The sequence below is a fragment of the Blastomyces gilchristii genome (genome assembly GCF_000003855.2).
Source record: "Blastomyces gilchristii SLH14081 genomic scaffold supercont1.49, whole genome shotgun sequence".
Taxonomy (NCBI): domain Eukaryota; kingdom Fungi; phylum Ascomycota; class Eurotiomycetes; order Onygenales; family Ajellomycetaceae; genus Blastomyces; species Blastomyces gilchristii.
In genome coordinates this window covers 19227-43277 of record NW_003101634.1, presented here as the reverse complement: position 1 = coordinate 43277, position 24051 = coordinate 19227, and the positions used below count along the sequence as shown (strand labels likewise).

The following is a 24051-nucleotide window of genomic DNA, read 5'->3' as shown; positions in this document are numbered from 1 at the left end:
ATTTTCTCTCACTGCAAACGTTGCGTGGCTGATGGAAATTATTTCCTTATTCATGGCCCCCTCTAATAAACTGGGATGGGAATATCAGATGCCTTCGTACTCCGTACTGTACTATCCCGAAGAAAAATGCCGGCCGTCGCAGCACTATGCTTGCTCTCAAGTGATACGGAGTACATAAATTCTAATCTCTGCGCGCGCTACGCAGGAGTTATGATACAAAATACTAATAATCATCCACCGAAACCATAGCTTTCGTAAAGCCGTGGATTTTCGGGGAAACAGCGGCATTTCGTCCTGACATTTATCTTAGCGCCCCTGGCCGAGTCTGATCAATTATTATCGATATAAATGGTGTGGCAGTGATAAGGGCGAATGATGAAAGATAGTCGCTACGGTGGGGGAGAAAAAAAATAATTACATACGCCATACGATAAATTATGCGGCGGTTGGGCGCGGGAACGCTCGTCTGAAGGGCGCATAAATAACAAAACTGTCGCTCGCGCGGCGCTAACTAACAACAGAAAATCAGATGGGGGCGGCATGCGCGTTCAAAACTTCAATGCACAGCCGCCCACTCTCCCACTGCCATGATTGGGCCGCAACAGGAAAATCATAATACAACTCATCACAATAATAATGAAGGATGAACTAAAACGTACCCTGCCGCCCGCCCGGCCACCTCAGCTCTGCCATCACACCATGGCTCCTGGTGCACAAACAAGGATTGTCATTGGTGAAAAGCGGTCAGGCAAACCTTGCCATTTGCGAGGCAATGTGCTTCTGTCGCACGCACATGATAGGATGGCGGGTAGCAAGGGAGGGAGAGCGCTACGAGCGGGGGAAGGGGAAAGGAAACAAGGGCGGCAAGAGGAAAAGAGGGGGCGTCCAGCGCCCCCAGCGGCCGCGCGAACCGTGATCCCGCCGCAAACTAGGCGTTTTTGGCGAGCAGCGAGCGGCATGCGGGTACTGCGGCGCTACTGCGGCCGAGGTAGCGCTAATTTTTGGTATCTGTTAACTTTCGGGGGTTGCGTTCAGATAGGTATCATTCAGTAGCCATGATCCTAGCGAGCACCCCACTCATCCTTCTCTTTAATCACGCAAGATGTGCCCTGACCATGAGCGTCTCGGTGACTTTTTTCTGAACAATTGCAGTGGGAAAGAGAAGAGAGAAAGGCGAGAGTGCTGTTTTTCTAGCCCCTGATTGATGATATACTTCGTCCCAGGTTTTCAGGCATTGATCTTAGTGTTTCTGTCTCGCAAAAATGGGAGTTGCCCAGTCATGCCCAATAATGGTGATGCCCAGTCATGCCCGGCCAAAACATGTATAAAATTGCCCCACACACACCTCAACAGCGTGTATATTCTTAGAATAAGAAGAAGAATACACTATTTACTGACCTTGGATTTTTGAGTTCAAGTCCAAGTCTAAATCAGGAAGTCTGAAAGCGAACCCCGAGAAAGTGAGATGGGAAAAATGAAACCGTTAAAACATGGATTTACACGCAGGAAGAAAAGTTGAGCAATCGCAGTCACAAACTCAAACTCACAAACCAGTTTTTCCAAGATAATTGGACGGCCGCTCGAAACGAATGCTAGCATGGGTATGCCAGTATGGCCATTCCGGCCCAAGCTGAGTTCGGTTGTTGCCCTTCTAATAATAAGAATCCTTATCCCACAAGACGCAAACAAAGCGGACAAAGCGGCAAGCAAAACTCTAAGCGAAGGGTGGGGGGCGGCCAATATTCGCGCTGACCGCTTGTCGCAGCACGCAGCACACTTTGAGAGTTGGTTGGCGGCTGGCGACTGGCGGCTGGCGCCCGGCACCGCGAAGAGAGAAAAAATCCTCGGACAGCGCGCCATGCGCCGCAGCGACTGATTGGACGAGGATGCGGGGATGAGTGATTGGTGGAATGTAACTTGGCCCATATTATTGTGACCAGTGAGAGTACTGCGCAGAGAATATCCCATAATCCTAGGACAGAGAACTGATAAAAGCAGCCCTAGTAAGCCGTGTTTTAAAAGTCAATGCCATGGTCAACGCGTATAGATGGATGTATAATTCACTATTCATATTGGATGCCCACATAAAGACGTAGTACATAGTAACTAAAGATCGCCTTATTCATCCCGATGGACTGGACAGAGCCGATGGGAACAAACACATTGAGCTGGCAGGTGGTGTCAGAAGTGTACGCGTATTGTAATGTACATGTATGTACATGTACATACATACTTTACGTACAGTTTGAGACAAGTGTGTAAATACGCTACCAATACCGTACGTATGTCGAAACGTACCATACTCGTCAAGCGCATGTGCCGATAATTGGTACGACAACGACGACGACGACGACGACGATGATGATGATGATGATGATGGGGTCGGGTCTCATCCATGTCGCGCCGGGCTGAGAAGATTTTTTTCCCCGTCCTTCTTTGCTTTTTCTGCTGGAAACAGGGGGCCGCGGGAAAAACAATGGCGGGGCTGATTTGAGCAGCCTCTGTCATCGCTTCCAATGCTTGATTAATATTGATCGATCACACAACCACGTCGTCCAGCCCGGAAAATCTGCCAAGAGGTATCGGCTGCTGTTCCATTGGACTGTGAGGATCATGGTCTCGAAAAGGCGCGGGTCCATGATACTTTCTGCCGCGGTGTCAGCCGGAAAAAAGCAAATGGTGGAACGTAGGTGATCGAAAATCAGGGACTAACCTGGTTAAGGTCCAATTTTTTGACCACTCAGGGCTCTGGCATCAACAGGGTTGGTATGTAAGTCATTAGTTGGGTTCGTTAGTTGAAGGACAAACCTGACCACTAAACTGCTTCACATGATGCAATCGTAAAGAAACTGCTTCCAATTTTTTTGGGGCGGGAACGGGCATCCGGGCTGGTTTGAGTGCTTTGTTTAGCTCGGGCCTCTTCTCTTTTCGTTTGTTGGCGTCTGTCTGTGTTATCAATCCATCCATCAATAAGGCAAACGAGAGCAGTGTTGGGCCAATGAAGTTGCGTAACTGAACATTATCGCTGAAAACGGAAACATTACGGGAGTACAGAGTGTCTTCCCAATCCTGCCTGCTGCTCAGAATAATAATGGCCGGCATCAATGGCATGACCGGTGATTTTCAGTCCGCGGTTGGCGACAAGAGAAATATGTACTCCGTACCTAGGAAGTCACAGGCAGCCACCAGTTTAGTCTTGCTTTTTCGTCTAACCTTCCCTTGCTTCCAAGAGGCTCAATGCTAAGCGGTGATTGGATAGGTCGATATGGAGGTAAGTACGGCGGAAGAGGCCTAACCGCGCCAGATGGGGATCACTGCTGCACTCCCGAGGTCGAGGTCGCCACTGGGATACTTTTGCCAATGACGCATTATTATTCGTCTTATTATCGCTTCTGGGTGTTTTGTGCTTCAAACGCCAAGCCTGATGTCCCGACCGAGTGGATGGATATGTACTCCGTATTATCGCAAGACATTAACGGTAAATGGCTGGCAACGTAGATATTGGTACGGATCAGCCTGCTCTGGAGAGATGAAGGCCATCACGAGGAGACGAGGACGGATTGGAGGGAGAAGTAGAAAAGAGAGAAGGTGTTTATGGTCGCATTTCCGCGACATATATTCAATAGAAACTGAATTGCGCCATCCGGACAGATCCGGGGCGATCAAGAATGGATCTGTTCGCTTTCCACCCCAGCCCTGTGCTGGCTGTTCCAGCTCTTGTCTGAGCCTCAGCGGCGACTGGCGCGAGGAACCATGACAGAAACCATCGCACGAACGAATACGAGGGGGGAAACTGTGAACAAAAAATTACGGGGTACGACCGTATCAGCGATTCAGGCTTGATTGGGCATGATTGGCGTGTCCAGCTCCCACGGCTGGTGGTGGTGGTGGTTAAAAAAAAAAAAAAAAAAAAAAAAAAAACACGGAAAGCCGTCCATCTCCTCCCCTTTGCCCTTTGTGCTATTAAGGGGGGTTTGGTAGGTAGGCGCTGATTTGGCTGTTTCTCTGAAACAATGTGGGAGAGGAGAGAGCGCCCCCCAAATCAGCAGAAGGGCCCAAGTGCGTGGAACAATAGCACCACTCTCCACCCCCCCCCCCAGCCAAAGAGAAAAACTTGTATGCGGCAAATAGTCGGTCCTGGCCCAGCAGCGCCCAGGTGATCATGGGCGTTTACAGAGTTGGACGAAACACCATTTTAGTTTCACCATCATCCGCTTTGTCCCCTCATCTCGTCACGTTATTCGGGGCCATTGGTAGCACCTTGGACAGAGGGGCGGGAAGAACGGGACGCGGCGCCATAATTGGTTTAAGTCGTTCATCTTCGAAGGTTCTTTTCTTTTGGGCTCTTTCCATTTCCCCTCCGTTCCCTGGTTAGTGAGTGGGTGGAGGTATATCTGCTCGCGCTTATATCTTGTTTGTGACTCTTGTGCCGTTGAGCCCACATAGGGCCACTGAGAGACTAGTACCTGATATGCCGGACAGATGTCCAATGCTATTGATATTATTAGTAGTAGAATTGATATTATTATTTATTTTGATTGTCGTCACTGCCAGGAACTTCAAGTAGAAGTAAATAATTGATGTCAAGAAGTCCTCGATCCGTAGAGCACATACATACCGTACATACCGTTGCCGCTGGGTTTTAGGTCTTAGCTGCCTCGGAATACGTGACGATACGATACAGGGGCCTGCAACATACCAATATAAACTCATACCGTACACAGCGCTATCAATCGAGATTTCACGAAGCATCCTGGCATGAAACGCCCAGGTCTAGCGCGGAACTTCACCAGGGTTACGGAGTAGTAGCGGACGCCAATTGTCTGACTTTCTCAAGTGAGTCGTGACCAGGCATGAAAGTACAGTACGTTACTTGTACAGTCAGAATTTCAGAAATCAGAACATCCTCGTAACGTTCTGTTCTGGCGGCCCCGCAGAGCCCAAATACGGGAGTGGCAGCGGCGGGCGGCCAATCCCTGGCGCAAGCGACAGCCGAAACAAAACGATACAGACGCCCGCCCACACCTGCCCAGCCGCCCAGCAGCAGAGACATCGACGCAGACAACAACTCAAGTCACAGACACGCAGGAGACAGCTTTCTGGCCAACCACCGCCCGGCAGTGTTGGGGGGGGGGGGGGCTGTGTGGCCGGTGCTTACCTGGGTACTGCCATGTCACGCCCAAGTCAATAATAATAATAACAGAGGAAAGTGTTCAGTAGAATGTTGTCAGTGTTAGCAGAATAGCAGAACAAGCGAAAAGCCGGCAGGGAAGACAGGTTGAACACAGTGTTGATGGAGATAGTAGTTAGCTAGTCCGTTAGTCCATGCTGCTGTCACTAATATAATAATAATAACTAATATAATAATGATATAATAATGATAATAATAGTAATAGAATAAGGCAGACCCTAAAACCGGCTGTCTGTGTCTTTTTTTTTTTTTTTTTTTTTTTTTTTTCCCTCTTTTTCCCACTCCATGCTCTCTCCCTGCGGCTAACTAACTATCTTGCGCTCTTCCTCGATTTCTCCCTCTTCTTCCTCTTTCTTCCCGCTCTTCCTCGACATCCCCCCTCCCTTTGCTTTATGCCTTATATCCGTTCCCCGATTCAACTCTTCTCGTTGTTTGTCTGTTGTTGTCTGGTCTGACCTGCGCTCTGGGTTTCGTCGTGTTTGGTTTCACTCTGGCCCTGATAACTCGAAATTGCTCGTCATCGCCTCGTCTGGCGCCTCTCTCGTCTCGCTGTGCCGCCAATCCTGCTCACCATCCAATCCCCCGACCCCATTCCCGCATCGCATCGCATCGCGTCAATCTTGCTGTGCCTTTCTGTCTGATCTTTGCTACTTGTTTTGTCCCTTTGGTCGAGGTTGGAGGGGTCCCTTGTCCCAACCTGCGCGCCCCGCCCCGTCTTACTTAACCAACCAACCGTCACTTGTTTTTATTCTTCTCCCTCAGTCATCTACTTAGTGACTCTTCTCCCTTCCTTTACTCATCATCATCATCTTCTTTTTCTTTGCGTTAAATCCACTTCTCAATTGTGGTTGTTGTTTACTTGTTCTGTCGGTCCGTTTTCGGTGTAGTTGGCCTTAGGTACATACATCGCGAGCTTCCAACAACCCAAAAAACCCACGGCTGCCCCTTCTATATAACCAACCACACACAAGCACACACGCCACCTCGATTTCCTCTGACGCCCTCCCAACAACTGTTTGGAAACCTTAGCTATAGTGCAAGCAATATTTATCCCTCCGGCGATTGCCTCTATCCCACCAACCCCGTCTCGAGCATCTCTCGATATTAGCATTTCCGCGACAACCAGCTGTCTTCATTTCTTTTTTCTGATATAAGCAAGTCCTTCTTCAGTCGGGCAGATCTGCCGCAAACACGAAAAAAGATGTCCGCTGTCGCATCGGTCCCAGCGGTTAACGGAAACCATGATTCCAATAAAGACTCCAATCCAGAACATAGTCCATCACGGTTCACCGCTGTAAATGGGAGGGACCAGGGTGCGCTACCTTCTAACAGTAACAACAATAACGGCAATAATAGCAATAATACCGGTCCGTCGGAGAACAATCCCACAGTCGCCCAGAACGAAGAGCCGTCAGCGAGTGCCACTGCGGAGCGCGATCGCGCTTCGAGGAATTCGGGGACGCCAGCTCGCCAACCTGAACAATCCTTGGAGTCTGCGAACCCCACAGTCCAGGATCCCGAAGCCACATACGTTGTCTCCGACGGCAATTCTCCAAACACAAATCGAAACAAACGAAAACGTTCAGAATCAGATGAACGCCAGACTTCTCCGTCCTCGTACCAGGGTCATAGCGTCTCCAGGAGTCCTGTTTCCCAACCTGATCACAAACTCGACCCTCAAATTCAAGGCGCTCCCCCAAATGGCACGACCCACGCGCAAACAGCATCTGAAGCAGATTCAGTGGCCAAAAGAGCCAGGCAGAGCTTTGCAACCGTTCCGGAGCGAAGTGTCAGCGTCCAATCGACAGGCAACACCTCTGCCTGGGATAGTTACGATACGCAGCTGACGAATCATGCGCAACTTGGTCACCAGCCTATTGACTCTTCAGATGCTCAGCTCGCAGAAGCTCTTCAGCGCGATGTCCAAGGCCCTGACCATGCCGCAAAGAACTGGCCCACGGTGCCCGAGGGTGAATCTGCCGACTCAACCCGCAAATTCACCTATTCCCATACGCCGCCGCAAGAACGACCAATTGGCCCTGTACAAGTTGGTCCCAAGAGGAAAAGGGTTTTCAGCAACCGCACAAAGACGGGTTGTATGACCTGCAGAAGAAGGAAGAAGAAGTGCGATGAACAGCATCCTTCTTGTAAGTTTTTGAGCCATATTCCATTTTTTCGACATTGACCCATGTGCCCCATCGGCACCTGGCCCTTACGCAGTCTCCTTTCTCCTCCAAGACGTAGTATATTATTACCTTTCATTCTTTCCAAATCAACACCGGGTCTAACGGTTGGATTTTTAAATTAAAAGGCAATAACTGTTTGCGCGGTGGCTTCTTATGCGAAGGTTACTCGTCCCGAAGCACTTGGCAGAAGCCTTCTACCTCCAAACCACCAGTTCCACTCCAAGCCAAAGACGGCTATTCCGAGGTACCTCCTCAATACATCCCTGACATGAGCCCCCAGAGACACGACAGGGCCCCAACTACAATACATACAAACAATGGCAAGTCTAGACCTATCCCTGTAGACGAAAACGAGCGTGTTCCGTCGCAATACATCACAAGTGCGGCTGGCGCGGGATCTAGAGGTTCGTGGTCGAATGATACCTGGCCATCTGGTCCCTCGTCTTTCACGCCGGAACATCCTTCCCAAAGAGAGTTTCGAGATGGTCCTGGTATTAATAATATTTCTCGTGCAGAGCAACCAAAGTCCGATTATCATGCCGCCTTGCGGGAAATATCCCATGGCGCTTCACATCAGAAGCCTGGAATGCCCGTTTTTCAAGGCAATATCGAGCAGCGTCCCAAACACCAGCAACCCCACGTTGACACAAGCAGCTACCCGGCTCAGGCTCGGCTAGCTCTTAACATGGAACCTCACGTCGCATTCGAGACCCCTAAGACCGAGAAGGAAAAAATGCTTGCTGGAGAACCGTACCAGAATTACTTTGACCCGCAGCTCAACCGAGAGCGAGAACGTTGCAAAGCCGCGTTATGGCGATACAATAACGCCAGCAATCCGAACCTAGGGATCAGCCCGGACGAGCGACGGCGACTGCTGAAAGAAGTCCTAATCCCCCCATTAGACCCGCAAGCCGAACCAGGCTCCAACACCCCCGTAGGATCCTTGGGGCCCTGCGCCATCGTTGAAACGCCCTTTAATTGTCATTTCGGATACAACATCAATATCGGGGAAGACGTACTGATATCCGAAAACTGTCTGCTCGCAGACGACTGCCCTATCAACATCGGCGCGCATACGTGGATAGGCCCTAATGTCACGATATTGGGATCCATGGCGATGGGAAGCATGCAGGATCGCAAAGGTTCTCGCAGCAAGTACCAGGGCCGCCCTGTTGTTATTGCTGAAGACTGTTGGATTGGCGCTGGAGCTACTATTTTACCCGGTGTGAGCCTTGGAAGGGGCGCATACATTGCCCCTGGAGAAGTTGTCAAGCAGCAGATTCTGCCGTATGGTTTTCAAGGGCTGAAGCCTAATTTCCCTTGATATTCGTCTAAATATATGATCTATGATATGATATATGATTTTAGTGGGTTGCTCAGGTTTGAACTCTACTCTACACACGCAAGAAAGAGAAAGAGAAGGAAAATCCAGGGTAAACTGCTAGCTGGGGGCCCACATGGTTGCCTCCAAAATTTTTGCGTTCCAACCTCTGCACGCCCCAATCGAATTCTGGCTAGCTGGCTGGCTGGCTGGCTTTAATAAATCGATCTGTAAGGGGTTATATATATATTCTCTTTATTTTTAGTTTTTGTCTTGCTGTTTTTTATTTTCTATTGAAAAGACGCATTTTAGTCGATTGCTTTCTATTTCCTTTTACTGTTCTCTATTTATTAGTCCCTTTTCCTACGTATACGAAACGTTATACATGTCTTTGTTGAGTGTTCTAAGTACTCTACCGCTCTCCCATCTCTTTTTCACGTCGATGTCTATTTTATTCTTTTACCAGCTCCCAAAAGGAATTTGTGTCGTTGATAGGCGGCCAAATCTGTCTTTCTGATTGATTGATTGATTGATGAAATGATTGACTGCTTTTTCATGTTCCATGCTTCAACAGTCTGGATGCGCTCAGATATGAACTGTATATGGCTTGAGTGCGCGAGGTGCTGGAGGGCGTGGTTGAAGATGCGTGCGTTAACGGCCTGCACTTTCAAGTGGTCTTTTAATTTGAAGGAAATTGTGAAATTCCTTTTTAGATGAATTCAATAACCTGACGATGTCACGGAATGTAATATGTAATGGTTAATGGCTTTCTGATTCCCTTGCTTTCTCATCTCATTCAGGGTAAAGATGGTATTTGAAAGGGATTGATTAATGGTGGATGGGTGGCGGCATATATTAATAAATATATATATATATATCAATATCTTCTCGATCTGCTCTATAGCATGGGATACCTCCTTTACTCTGCGGAGACAAAATCAAAATAACCAATTACAAACCCAGTTGAATTTCCCTTGTCCATAGAGACAATTATACATCCCAAGCCGGTCTAAGAATTCTCCCAGAAGAAGAGGGGTAGTTATAGCTGCTGACTAAGCTATGCACGCCCCTCTCCCCAGTGTAGCCTTGTTTGCATTTCCCAAAACAACTCCGCCAGTTCATTTCTCACGGGGATCTCTTTATTTCTCATCTCTCTTTTGTCTCTCATCTCTCTCATTCTCATCGCGCATCGCTCGGTTCTCTCTTCTCTCTCTCATTTCCCTCTATTACCTCTCCTCTATCCCCTCCCAATCCACCTTAATGCCTAGGAACCCCCGTTGTATCGAACCCAGCCTGTGTATCTGACCGTGTTTCCCGCTCCACCTACTCACTCCTCATTCGGTACATAAACTTGTCCTTGGCTTCGGGAGGTATGGCTTTGACAACGGTTTGCGGGTGATAGCCGAAACCAACACTAACAACCTTCACCGTTTTTTTTTTTCAACAGGATAATTCCGAGAAGCGGGCTAAGATTTTTGGCCCTTCTCCGGGAAACAAATAAATCCTTTGGCCGCGCAAGATTGGCCCACCGCCTCGCGGCTCCTCCCTCCAACGAATATAGCTACAGTTACCACACACAACAGCTTCTTAGCTATTTAAAGAACCTAAAATTGTATTTTCTTCTTCTTTCTTTCTCTGTTTCGTTTTGACGAAAAGAAAAGAAGCAAAGACTTTGCAACCCTTCCGTGCGAGTCCGTCCTTGACCACCAACAAAGACCCAGCTACGAATATATCAAAAGACGAAACCCTAGGACGCGAATAGTTAGAAGACTTCTGTTGACAGGGCACGTCCCCTGCTTCTGCTGCCTTTTTGTGTTTTTGGCGCGGTATGTCGTTTTCAATCGCAGAGCTAGATAATACGGTTCGGGCCTTCTATGAAGGGAAGGGTGATGTTGTAAGTGTTGCTTTTGCTTTCGTTTTTGCTTGAAATTTTTAGCTCATGTCCAGTTATATGCAATATATAATGGACAACCGCCTAAACAAGAGGAGGGAGGAGAAAGCAGAGGAGGAAATCTGAGAACAGCAGCCATGTTTTAAAAGATCGCGACATTTGGCTAATCGTTTTCTTTTGTATACAGCAAAAACAAGCCGAATATGCCTTGACCGAGGTAATTATCCCCTGCCCACGACTTCTTCCTGACCTCACCTCCGGTCTAGCTAGTTGTCTCATGAGACGGTTTTATCTGATAGAACTCTTGTGGAACTATAGTTCAAGCAGAATCCGGATGCATGGCTCGTAGTCGCGGACATCCTTCAGCAATCCGGATACGTCTACACGAAATGTAAAGCTGACCCTATTCAACCCTTATATTACAATGCATGTGTGGGACATTTGTGGGCTGATCTTCTGTTACAGATCTTGGTTTACAGGTATTGGATGATCTTATTTCGACAAGATGGAATATCCTTCCGGTTGTGCAACGCCAAGGTAGCTATTCCCGCCTCTCTTCTATTTTTTTTTAAAAAAATCTTTTGTACTTAACATTCATGACCAGGCATCCGAAATTTCATCTGCGAATGCATCATCGAACACTCGAATACGGAGGAGAAACTAAAGAATGAGAGAGCGTTCCTCAACAAGCTCAATCTCGTGCTGGTATCAATATTGAAGCAAGATTGGCCAGATAACTGGCCGAACTTCATTAAAGAAATTACCGAGGCGTCCCCTGCCAATTTGTCTGTCTGTGAGAATAACATGGCCATCTTCCGACTGCTATCTGAGGAAGTGTTCGATTTTTCCCAGGATCAGATGATCTCCGAGAAGGCGAAGCGCCTGAAGACAGCAATGTGCAATGAATTCCCTCTGATCTTCAACCTCTTCTCCCAAATTCTGGCCGATGCGCACCAAAGTAGCCTCATAAAAGCCACGTTAGAAACATTGCTTCGATTCCTGAACTGGATTCCGCTCGGATATGCATTCGATCAAAAAATCATCAGCAAGCTGCTCGATAGGTTTTTGATGGTGCCCGATTTCATGAACTTGACGCTCAAGTGTCTAACAGAGATCGGGAGTGTACAGATTGGGCAGCAGTACCTGTTTGACGAGACCCTCGTGCAAATGTTTATGAACACGATGATGAAGGTATCGGAAATGATCCCGTCCCCCATGGATCTCAAGCAGACCTACGCTACGAGCGGATCCCGTGAACAAGAGTTTATTTTGAATTTAACCCTTTTCCTTTGCAACTTCTTCAGCGTTCACCTAAATGTAGGTTTATCTCCCGCCTAACCCCCAATTTTCTTCGGGTGAGCCTTAACACTGACTGCTTCTGATATTTTTTAGCTCCTTGAAAAACTTCCCGATACCAACATTCTCATCCGTGCGCATTTTTACCTTATCTGTATTAGCAAGATAGAAGACAGGGAAATTTTCAAGATCTGCCTCGAGTACTGGACAAAACTGGTGCAAGAGTTGTATGAAGAAATGCAGCAGCTCCCAATCACTGACATCAACCCCTTAGTCAATATGGGCGTGAGCGGCCTTTCGAATGGAGGAGCTCCGAACCCTAGTACCCTGGCCAACTACCCGCTCCGAAAACACAAATACCAGGAGGTCTTATCGGAACTGAGAGTAGTAATGATAGAGAAGATGGTGAGGCCCGAGGAAGTTCTAATCGTGGAAAACGACGAGGGTGAAATCGTGCGCGAGTTCGTTAAAGAGAGCGATACCATTCAACTATACAAGACCACTAGAGAATGTTTGGTATACCTGACCCATCTCGATGTGGTGGACACTGAAAACATTATGGCGGATAAACTGGCCAAGCAAGTTGACGGGTCCGAATGGTCATGGGCGAACTGCAATACACTTTGCTGGGCGATTGGCTCCATATCCGGTGCGATGAACGAGGAGACAGAAAAACGGTTTCTTGTCACCGTTATTAAAGACCTGCTTGGCTTGACAGAAATGAAACGGGGCAAGGACAATAAGGCTGTCGTAGCAAGCAATATCATGTACATTGTTGGACAGTACCCGCGGTTTTTGAAGGCACATTGGAAATTTTTGAAGACGGTGGTGAACAAGTTGTTCGAGTTTATGCACGAGACGCATGAAGGTTAGTACTTCAATCCCTGATTTTGCTCCAAAAAGTTAAAGAACGCAAAGCTCATGTGAAAATCCCAAAGGTGTCCAGGATATGGCGTGCGATACGTTCATCAAAATTGCCAACAAGTGCAAGCGGCATTTCGTCGCTCTCCAGCCCGGCGAGAGCGAACCGTTCATTGAAGAAATCGTCCGAACTATGCGGAAAATCACCTGCGACCTCTCCCCGCAACAAATCCATACCTTCTATGAGGCCTGCGGCTATATGATTTCGGCCCAGGGACAGAAGAGCCTACAAGATCGGCTGATTGAGAACCTCATGGCATTACCGAATTCGGCCTGGGATGCGATAATTAGCCAAGCCATGCAGAATCCATCCATTCTGGAAGACCCGGAAACCATCAAGATTATTGGTAACATTATGAAGACGAATGTTGCTGCGTGTTCGTCAATTGGGAGTTTCTTTGATTCACAGATAAGCCGCATCTATCATGATATGCTCAATATGTATAGGGCGACCAGTCCGCTTATATCTGATGCTGTTGCTAGAGGAGGTTAGTTCTCTTCCTCTTTTCCGACTGTTAAAAAAATGTATTTGACTGACTTCGATCCTTTTCGGCATTAGGAGAAAACGCCACGAAAATGCCCAAGGTACGGGGTCTACGGACGATCAAGAAGGAAATCCTGAAGCTTATAGGCACCTATGTGGAAAAGGCGGACAATTTGGAAATGGTCAATACCAATATGGTACCCCTGTTGTTAGATGCCGTCCTTGTGGATTACAGCAACAATGTTCCAGATGCACGGGAAGCTGAGGTCCTTAGCGTTATGACAACTCTCATTCACAAACTACATGTAAGTCTCTGATCTCGTCTTTTCGAACGGCCCCATCCCGTTTTGTAGCTGAGCTGACAACGCGGCAGAACCTGATGGACGACAAAGTCCCGCTTATCATGGAATGCGTATTTGCATGTACGCAAGCCATGTTGGACGCTGACTCCCACAAATACCCCGAACACTACGTGGAGCACTTCAAGCTCCTACAGGCCATCAATCTATACTGTTTCCCCTCCCTCATACGACTAAGTGAAAATCAATTCAAGTACGTGATCGAATCGATCGAGAAGGCGAGCAAGCACGATGACAGAGAAGTGGAAAATACCGCCTTGACAATATTCCTCGAGTTGGTGAATAATATGACCGAAACGGACCCGCAAATATCGAGCCATTTCTTCAAACAATTTTACATGCCTATTCTTCAAAATGTCTTTGCCGTTCTGACGGATAGTAGTCATAAAGCTGGTATGTCTTAAAACTTTCGTGTCCTCGGTGCCGACGATAGGGAATAAATAGAGCGCTAACCTGTTTCTTTTTTATCCTGTAGGGTTCAAAAACCAAGCCATGCTTCTCTCCCGCATGCTTTACCTTGTCAAAATTGACAAGATCCCTGGGCGCATACTACCAGCAGACGAGGCGGACCGGAGTTCTAATAGGGAACTCCTCACGGTGTATTTGAAGAAGAATCTTACTTTCCTGAATCTGAATCAGTGAGTCAAGTTCCAGACATATGCCTTCACCCTCCCCACCCCCCCCTTTTCCTATGGGCTGTTTGTTCCTAATCACATATGTGACCCACAGAGCCCAAATCGATAAATTCGTCGATGGCCTCTTCGATTTTAACGATGATTTCAACAAATTCAAAACCCACCTCCGCGACTTCTTAATCTCGCTAAAAGAATTTGCCGGCGACAATGCCGAGTTATATGCCGAAGAGCGCGAGCAGGCGCTGCGAGACGCTAAAATGGCAGAGAGGGACCGGCAGATGAAAGTTGGTGGGCTGTTGAAACCGGCTGAGATGGATCAGGAAGAAGAGCTGTGACTCGAAGAGGAGCTTCGGGCTGAAGTTGCTAGGGGTGTTCAGGTGGAGTCTAGAGCGCTGCCGCCGCCGTCGCCGCCGTCGTCATCTGTTTTCTCCTCGCACCACCAGCCAGTGGAGACAGATCGTGATAATGAGGATGGGTTAGATGGCTGGTCTCTATACCATTGTTAACCTCTTTTTTTTCTTTTTTCTTTTTTCTTTTTCTTTTTCTTTTTCTTTCTTCTTCCCTAATATAATATCAGATAACATCAGAGAAATCAGAAAAGTCGGAAACTTTAGGTTCTCGCGATCATCTTAGTGATTGATTGGTATTTCTTTCTTTTCTTTCTTTTTTTTTTTACCTTTTTTTTTTCCTTTTTCCATTTCTACTCTCCATATCTATCTTTCTTCTTTTTTAAAACTATGGAATGAAAAGGGAAAGAGTTAGAGGTCAGCGGGAGGCGCTCAGCTCAATACATATTTCACGGGTTGGGTTGAGTGAGTGGTGTTTGGTTTGAGTGAGAAGGAGGATGTTGAAGGACGAACGAGTTGGGAAAGTTTGATCCCCTAGGACGTTTTTTGTCGTATGGAGAAGAAAGAGAGGCGTGCGTATATCAATCTTCCTCTGTTACCTCGACGCGCTGGTGCTGATACCTTGTACTCAGATAATTGTCAATATATCTTTCTTATTTCAACTTTTAAGGTTAGAAAAGAAGGTTCTTCTGTAAGTATGTAAGAATAAGTGCTCGCAGGCGATTATTCAGGTGTTTCCAACTTGATGTGATATGGGTCAGGTCACGTGATATGGCTTACTAATCCTTCCACCATATAACTTTCCACAAGCTAGCAACCTTTCAATCACAAAAGCTTTACACCTTTCACAGGTTATGAGACCTGTTTTGTGCAAAAATCACTGCCAATTCAGGATTTCTTATTGATATAATCATTATTTTAACTACTGCTTCATTCAATACATTTATCAGGTGTTAAAATCATCTTATTCTATCAGTATTAATGTGTTTAAGATCTTGTTAATCAATAATACTACTGCTCACTTTAAAAAAAAGACTTACAGAAAACACATCACATTGTAAAAAAGTAAGAAAAAGAGAATAATATTGACAAGAGTTTAATAAATGAATATCAAGATGATGAATTTAATACAATCTCACTTATATATATATTTATAATCTTACATTCTTTTCACTGAGTTAGTTATAGATAATGATAATTCTTTATACTTATAATCTATCAGTGAATATTCTTCTAAAGTATTTAAAAGCTTTATTGATAAATGCTCTGAAATACTCTCTTAATTTAAAGCTGATTTGAATACAGCTTCTGACATAGTCAGATCAGCCTCTTAATCTACTTAATAGCTTAATACTAATTCTTATAAAGTCTACTGTTCAGATGAGACAATATCAGATCAATAGATAAAACATCTCAAGATAACATTTAAGATAAAGAAGAAGAAGTGAAGAGTTCTAGAACTTAAATTATAACTAAAAAAACTTTATTAACAGAGATTCTCTATAGATTGACTACAGAATGTTAATAATTATTCTGTCATTATCTTAATAGTCTATACAGTCACATGAAATTCTAATCTCAGTGAAAGATTGAAATTCAATCATTATAAATTAAATAGTTATATTGATAAGATAATCTCTTAATTTAAGAAAGATGTCAAGAATACTGTGAGATTAAACAGTCTAACTGATATATTCAATTACATTATATAAAGCATCTTCATGAAATTAAAACTGATTGATGCACAGTGTTAATATATAATAGAGAAATAACAGACTCAGAACTCTCTATAAAGAGATGATAAATAAGCATTATTCTGAGATATCAGAAACTGATAACTCTACACATTCATCTCAAACTCATTAAGTACAGATATCAGATCATATTTCTTCAAATATAATGAAAATCAAATCACTTATACTCTATAGAATGTGATTAAATAGAAATACTCTATCTTAAAAATACAGTTATATTATGAGACAGTTCTGAAATTCATATTACTTAGTGATATATAGATTATCAATCTACACACATTCTTTGATAAGTTTCAGTTCACTATTATAAAATTGAAGATGATAAATACTTCTCTCTCAGATATATAAATATTTAATATCTTCTACTTAGTTCTACTCAATAATTGAAGAGATTATGTTTAAAAGAAGATAGAGAAGATACAGAATTTCAAATTCACAGCTGTAATATTGAATATTAATCTTCTTCTGAAGAAGATTCACTTATGACTTAACTCTTTAAAAGATAAAAAAAATCTACAGAATACAGATTCTATAGCTAACTCAGCTATAACAGTTACAATAATTACTACATCTATCAATTTTAACAACAATACATTAAATTCGGCCTGTGAAGACTGTACTGAATGTGATTATAATAGTTCATAAGAGAGCTTCTGAAATTATCAGAGATCAGGCAATTCATCTACATATTCTGAATGTGAGAGATCTTACTTTGATAACTGTTAATTAATTAATTCTGACAGTGCTTCAGATAATTGAAGAATCTATAATACTGTAAGAATAAAGAAATTCAAAGAAAAGAAGAATAATAGTAAGAGTAGAACTTAACTATTTATTACAGTTAATTCAGAGATCTTTCAGATAATAAATCTTACAGAGATTATAAATGTATCAGTCTGTTTCATGAAATCTCACAAGAATTCTCTCACTATATAAGATAGTGATGCTGAATATCACATAGTAAGTAATAGATCACAATTTTCAGAGCTTATAGCTAGACTGACCGCTGAGATCATGAATTTCACATTTGATCTCATTTGATCTGATCTCATACATTTCTTGGCATGAATTCTGCTGAGACTAGTCATTAAAAAAACATGCAAAGTGACTATATATGAGATCTTAAAATGAAATCATGACTTGAAAAAAATGAGAAAGTGATCTTATTTAATCTCATTTAGTCTTATTCTTAGTATAAAGTTACTATTTTTAGACATTTTAAGGTTTTTTTTAGACTATTTTTAATTTTTTAAAAAGTAACACTTTTTGATAATGCTCAAATGAGATTTAAAGTCATTTAAAGTAATAAAAATAATTTAAATTGAGAAGTGAAAATCATACTCTCATTTGAAAAATGTAATAAGAGTAGACAGTAAGTCTCACTGAGACAGTATGAGACTACTATCTAATGTTAAAACTGTGTAATGAGATCAGTCAAATTGATAATAAGACTATCAAAAAATCTGATTCTGGTCTCAGACACGGTCACACGGTCAGTCTACTTATAGCAATTAATAATTCAACAGTTTAAGTGATTAACAAGGTTATTCTGAAGATTCAGAGTATCAGCACTACATTTATCTCAGTGAGTGAAAGATTGATAGAATTCAATTATATATACTATATACTGAGACTATCTGCAAATCTGATCTTCACTGAGCTTATAAAGTATCAGAGCTATATTCATTATAATATATAAGTTAATACTGAGAACTATTTTAAGTTTCTATTATCTATTAATAGTGATATCTTCTATATCAATCTATCTTATAATAATATTTACATTCTATTTCACAGCTGATTAACATTTTATAATATAATAAACAATCTGATGTATGAAGCAGTGATCTATATAACTGTTTTAAAATTAAAGACAATCTCAACAGATTGCAATCTGAATACAGAGTTCTTGAGATCTTTCAGCTGTGAGAAGATTGAACAGTTAATTAACTCTAAGAATTCAGATACTGATTTCTTCATTATCTTATCTTTATCTTGATTATCTGAAGTTCTTTCAAAACAGCTTCTGATAGATGAGTGATATTATCAACTTAATCATATCAGTGAAAATAGTATATTAAAAATGATCAGAGATTTGTAATTTAATATTACTATTATCAGTCTGAAAAAACTATTATTCTGTATTACATGTATTAAGATTAAACAGAAACATGCTTTCTATAAGAATTTCACATTATATTATATCACTTACAAGGTCTTAAAGATTTAAGTGAATATATTCAGTGATGATAAGACTCTTAAGACTGAAAATATATCATCTTACACTGATAAGAAGCTTGCGCCCTGATAGCTGAATGATTAATGCGGCCATCTGATAGCACCTTGATATGAGAAATCAAGGCATGTGGATTCGAAACCCGCAGGAAATACATTAAATCTGAAACTCAAGCACCTCAGGTTTCTAATAAATACAGAGATGTACAAATCACTTCAATGAATCACTCTATGTTTCTGAGATGAAAAGTTATTATCACATGTATTTAATTGTTACTTCTTTGTATTTTCTATATTCTTGTTATCTTGATATGATCTCAACACCTGTATTTCCTCCTGTATAATTAATACTTAACCTGTATTTAACATCACACAAGAACTCATCATAAGCTCCGCTTGTATATAAGTATAATGAAAGAATAATAATAATAATAATAATAATACAAGAAGCTTGTAATGATGATTACAGATAATATTTCTATTAAAATATAAGAATAAGATGTTGAGATATAATATATCTACAGATCTTTAATCAATTTATCAAGAATCTGCTGAGATGTGATATTATAATTATTCACTCAGACTGTGAAGAATTGAATTCAAATACAGTCACAGTATATATACTCAGTGAAGAAATAAAATAAGAGCTGACTCTCTCTTATACTTTATAATAAGATGAAGTATCTGAATAATTAATTAGTTTGATTATTGAGAAGTTCTGATCACTATTAATAGACTCTTTCACTTCTGAACAGATGTGAAATAAGGCAGTTATTACAGTTACAGAGCTGCCCCGGTGGCCGAATGATTAATACGGCCACTCGGTAGCGCCTTGGCGTGGGAAACCAAGACATGTGGGTTCGAAACCTGCAGGGGATACATTAAATCCGGAACTCAAGTACCTCAGGTTTCTAATAAATACAGAGGTGTACAAATCACTTCAATGAATCACTCTATGTTTCTGAGCTGGAAAGTTATTATTGCATGTATCTAATTGTCACTTCTTTGTATTTTTCTATGTTCTTGTTATCTTGGCATGATCTCAACACCTGTATTTCCTCCTGTATAATCAACACTTGACCTGTATTTAACATCATGCAAGGACTCATCATAAGCTCCGCTTGCATATGAGTATAATGAAAGAATAATAATAATAATAATACAGTTACAGAGCTGCTTAATCTTATATCAATCTCAACTATATTATATAAGAGCTCTAAAAATACAAGGCTGATTACACTATATAAGATCTGGCTTAAAGCTCTATCTTCTGCATGCAGTATTTACTGATGAGGTTGCAAAGCATTTTTAAAGATAGTTTTCAAGCTTATCAATAAGATGACTTTCTATTTCAAAGAGTTGATTTTTATGAGATATGATAGTTTTTTTAATTATAGATTGATAAATTTCTTCAACAGATATTTATATATATTAAAAGATATTATCTTTCAGAAGAATCTTCATCTTACTGATTCATTGATACTAACTACTTCATACAACCCGAAGGTTCTACTTAATGCAGTCTATAAAGCGGCAGTAGTAATTTCTTCAGTAATATCAGATCTACTCACTGCAATAACTTCTGATTTATTAATTGATAATCTGTTCATTGATGAGGAAATTCAACCTAAGTGTTCATTATTTCTCATACTCACTAATAATTGATGAATTGACTATGATATCTCTGCGAGAATACCTATCTTTTTAGTGCAGAATACACTGAACTCTTCAGAACTCATAGTTGAATCTGATGACTCTTTAACATCTATAAGAAATATCACTATAGTGAGAGAATCTACAGTGAGAGAATCTACAGTGAGGAAATCTTCAATAAAGAACAGTTTTAAAGATCTATCTTCTAATTCTGAGATTGCTGCACTTCTGATTCTGAAGAACCTCACACACATCAAAGCTTTCATAAAATGAAAATATTATTACAAGGCCTGTGTTAAAGAGATCAATCATTTAAAACAGATAGAGATCTGATAACTGATAGAGAGAATATTATAAATAAGTGTTCTTCATAATCAATGAGTATTTAATAAAAAGTTTAATAATATGAGTAAGATTATCTGCTATAAGACCTGCTGAGTTGTCTGTGTAAATTATCAATAAAAGAGAGTTAATTACTTAAGAATCTTTGCATCTGTCATCTCTGCATTCATCTCTCAAGCTCTTATAATGATCTCAGTATTCTGGGAATAGTATGTTCTGCAGATTGATATGATAATTACTTTTTTAAATACTCAACTACCTGCTGATGAATAAATATATATGAATTAACTCACAGAATTCTGTGAAGACTGTAATAATCTTATATATAAGTTAATACAGAGACTCTATAGTCTTAAGCAAGTAGCACTCTTATAATATAAGAAGCTGTGAAAAATGCTATTATACTCAGACTTTTATATCAGTCTCTATAATACTGAACTATTTATTCATGATGAAAGACAGATCTATATAATTATCTATATAAATGATGTTTATCTCTACAGTCTGAAAATTAATGACCTGAACTGAGTCAAAGCTGAAACTACTGCTAATTATAAGATCAAGAATGTAGAGAATTTCAATCACTATTTAAGAATAAAGATTGATAGAGATTTAACTTTATTAATATTATCTCAATCTCTCTTTATAAGAAATCTTCTGAAGAAGTTCTTAATGAATGACTGTCATTCTATATTCACTTCTATAAAGAAGAATGTTGATTTCATGAATAATAATAAGAAATCAATTGTATATATAGTAGAATTTACTCTACAGTTCTATTAATTCAGTATCAGATTTCTGTAATATCTGAAAATTAATACACATTTCAATGTAAGCTTTGCTGTAGATTTTCTTAAACAATTTAGCTCTCAGTCTATATTAAAGAACTAAGCTGTATACAAGTATACACTCTGATATCTACAGAGTTCAATCAATGAGAGAATAATCTATTACAGAGATACTGAAATTGAATCTGTAATATATACAGATACTGATTGAGCTGATAGAGATTCAGAATTCTGATCAATCATCAGTTATATCATCTATATAACAGATAACTCTGTTGTATGACAGAGCTGTCAGTAAACAGAGATCTTCAAATTATCAATGAAGACTGAATATATTACATTCTTCAAGACTGTATATAAGCTTGTCTATCTCTGTGAGCTTCTAGAAGATGCTGAATTCATTTCATTTTATCTCAATAATCTGAATACTGATGATCATCTTATTCTCACTACAGTTAATAATCTCACTTATATAATTTATACTGATAATAAGTTCATTATAGAGCTATTCTCTTCTGAAGCAATTTCATACTGCTTAAAGTATATAGAGATCTGTTTTTACATTCTTCAGAATTTTATCTGCAAGAACAAGATATCTATCTGATATATTTCATCTGCTGAGAATGTGATGAATGAGCTTACTAAATCACTTAGAACAATGAAATATATGCATTGAAAGAAGAATATAAAGAAGATGAAGAAATAGAGAGATAAAAAATAATGTATCTTATAACTAGTTTTTCATTACTACACATTTTCCAGTTATTTTTTATACCTGTACTTAATTTGAAGATGCATTTTATATATAGCATTATGTATAGTTACTCTGATAAGTGAGAGTATCAGATTATATAATCTAACTTACTAATTCTTTCATTATATAACTTTTCACAAGCTAGTAATCTTTCAATTATAAAAGCTTTACACCTTTTATAATATGTACTGATAGCTACTAGAAGTATTCACAGTAGAAAGATAAATATAACGTAATTAATTATCTAATGCTTGTTTCCATCTAATGCTTGCCTTTGTAAATCAATTACAATTAACTTTAAATGTTAAAATCTCAATAAATATTTATTATTTTAATTTTTTAATTTATAATCTATAAATATCAAGACTTATAGTATAATATAATTTAAAATTATTATAATATAGTTAAAATTGATTAAAATATAGATTCAATTAGAAAATAAAATACAGTAAAATAAAATATATAATATTTTATTATAAATTAAGAAATATATATTTATATATTATTAAAAATAATAATTCTTATATAAATATATTATAATTTAATAAATATTAAATTATTTTATATAAAAATTCTATATTTTAATTTTTAAGAATTTTTTAATTTTTTTATTATAATTCTTTTTATAAATTACAAGTAAAATATTGAAAATTCTTGAAATTTTAAATTTTGAAAAATAATTTATTAAATATTAATATATTTAAATGATTTAATATAATAATTTATTTAAATTACAATTTTAAAGTATAAATAATACATAGTTATTACAAAAATAATATTTTAAAATATAATATTTTATATAAAAATTTAAATAAATTAATAATCAATAAGAATTTCAAGATAAAAGTTTATATTTTATTAAAAATATATATAATCTATATGTTATTTAATTTTTACATGAAAATAATTTATATTTATAAATATATTTATAAATATAGACTGTGTATTTTATTTTAAAATAGTATTTTAAAAAGCTTAATAAATTAATAATTATATGTTATTTTCTCATAGAAATTTAATATAATATAATATATATCTATAAATTATTATTCCGTTTTTTAGAATAGTTTTAAATAAATATTTATTAAGATATAAATATTTGAACTTGATGTAATTGATTTACAAAGGCGAGCGTTAGATGGAAACAAGTATTAAATGATTGATTATATTAGAGATTAAATATATAATAGTATTTAAGCTGAGTTATGAATAGTATTCACAAACTTCAGTCTATATAGTTATATATAGTCAAGAGCTGCTAATCTTATTAATTATATAAAAGATAGAAATAGAAGTAAAGAATCTATAAGAAGTGAGATTTCTTATATACTTTTCTCTCTCTAGAACTTTATCTGTGAAGTTTTATACTGAGTAATTTCATAGAATCAGACTCAGTACTACAGTGATACTTACTAAAAATTCTTTATATCTATAAAAAATCTCAGTGAGAAAAAAATGTCTTATTATTATAAGAGAAAAGAGTCTATTACTTAGTTTCTTATTTTATAAGATTTTTTATAATTTACAGATTTTTCTCTGACTATTATATATAGACTGATTATATGACCGTGTCTGAGATTAAAACTAGAATATTTAATAATCTTATTATTAATTTGACTGATCTTATTACACAGTTTTAAGATTAGATAGTAGTCTTATACTGTTTTAGTAAGACTTACTATCTACTCTTATCACATTTTTTAAATGAAATTATGATTTCTACTTCTTAATTTAAATTCTTTTTATTGCTTTAAATGACTTTAAATCTTATTTGAGTATTATCAAAAAGCATTACTTTTTAAAAAATTAAAAATAGTCTAAAAAAAATCTTAAAATGTCTAAAAATAGTAACTTTATATCAAGAATAGAACTAAATGAAATTAAATGAGATTAC

At 39.5% G+C, this 24051-nt stretch overlaps 6 protein-coding genes across 8 annotated transcripts; all 6 read left to right on the top strand.

Annotated features, from left to right (window-relative positions):
• Window positions 1–60: 60 nt before the first annotated feature.
• On the top strand, window positions 61–2148 carry BDBG_09479 (uncharacterized protein). Its single transcript, XM_031724027.1, has 2 exons — window positions 61–1004; window positions 1555–2148. Exons 1-2 carry the CDS (start codon window positions 637–639, stop codon window positions 1874–1876), a joined length of 690 nt encoding a protein of 229 aa, XP_031581456.1. The 5' UTR covers window positions 61–636; the 3' UTR covers window positions 1877–2148.
• A 664-nt stretch (window positions 2149–2812) lies between these two features.
• Window positions 2813–3917, top strand: BDBG_18048 (uncharacterized protein). Its single transcript, XM_031725637.1, has one exon. It carries the CDS (start codon window positions 3425–3427, stop codon window positions 3755–3757), a length of 333 nt encoding a protein of 110 aa, XP_031581455.1. The 5' UTR covers window positions 2813–3424; the 3' UTR covers window positions 3758–3917.
• Window positions 3918–5426: 1509 nt separating this feature from the next.
• BDBG_09477 lies at window positions 5427–9661 on the top strand (the record flags this gene model as incomplete). 2 transcript variants are annotated; one of them, XM_031724026.1, is made up of 3 exons in its annotated part: window positions 5427–7338; window positions 7503–7697; window positions 7893–9661. In XM_031724026.1, the coding sequence occupies 3 exons, from the start codon at window positions 6393–6395 to the stop codon at window positions 8699–8701; spliced, it is 1950 nt and encodes a 649-aa protein (XP_031581454.1). In that variant the 3' UTR covers window positions 8702–9661. The 2 variants fall into 2 exon arrangements, with proteins under 2 accessions (XP_031581454.1, XP_002620138.1); XM_002620092.2 differs by having other exon boundaries at window positions 6393–7338; window positions 7503–9486.
• A 163-nt stretch (window positions 9662–9824) lies between these two features.
• On the top strand, window positions 9825–15560 carry BDBG_09476. Of its 2 annotated transcripts, XM_031724025.1 has the most exons (13): window positions 9825–10068; window positions 10146–10592; window positions 10777–10806; window positions 10908–10980; window positions 11055–11126; window positions 11194–11906; window positions 11982–12753; window positions 12824–13294; window positions 13366–13595; window positions 13664–14042; window positions 14125–14287; window positions 14379–15203; window positions 15264–15560. In XM_031724025.1, exons 2-12 carry the CDS (start codon window positions 10527–10529, stop codon window positions 14617–14619), a joined length of 3210 nt encoding a protein of 1069 aa, XP_031581453.1. In that variant the 5' UTR covers window positions 9825–10068; window positions 10146–10526; the 3' UTR covers window positions 14620–15203; window positions 15264–15560. The 2 variants fall into 2 exon arrangements, with proteins under 2 accessions (XP_031581453.1, XP_002620137.1); XM_002620091.2 differs by having other exon boundaries at window positions 14379–15560.
• A 3238-nt stretch (window positions 15561–18798) lies between these two features.
• BDBG_18047 (uncharacterized protein) lies at window positions 18799–19247 on the top strand (the record flags this gene model as incomplete). Its single annotated transcript, XM_031725636.1, has 2 exons — window positions 18799–18920; window positions 19128–19247. Coding segments are annotated over exons 1-2 (177 nt in total), but the record flags the coding sequence as incomplete, so codon positions are not given.
• Window positions 19248–19448: 201 nt separating this feature from the next.
• BDBG_18046 (uncharacterized protein) lies at window positions 19449–19899 on the top strand (the record flags this gene model as incomplete). Its single annotated transcript, XM_031725635.1, has 2 exons — window positions 19449–19606; window positions 19786–19899. Coding segments are annotated over 2 exons (271 nt in total), but the record flags the coding sequence as incomplete, so codon positions are not given.
• Window positions 19900–24051: the final 4152 nt, after the last annotated feature.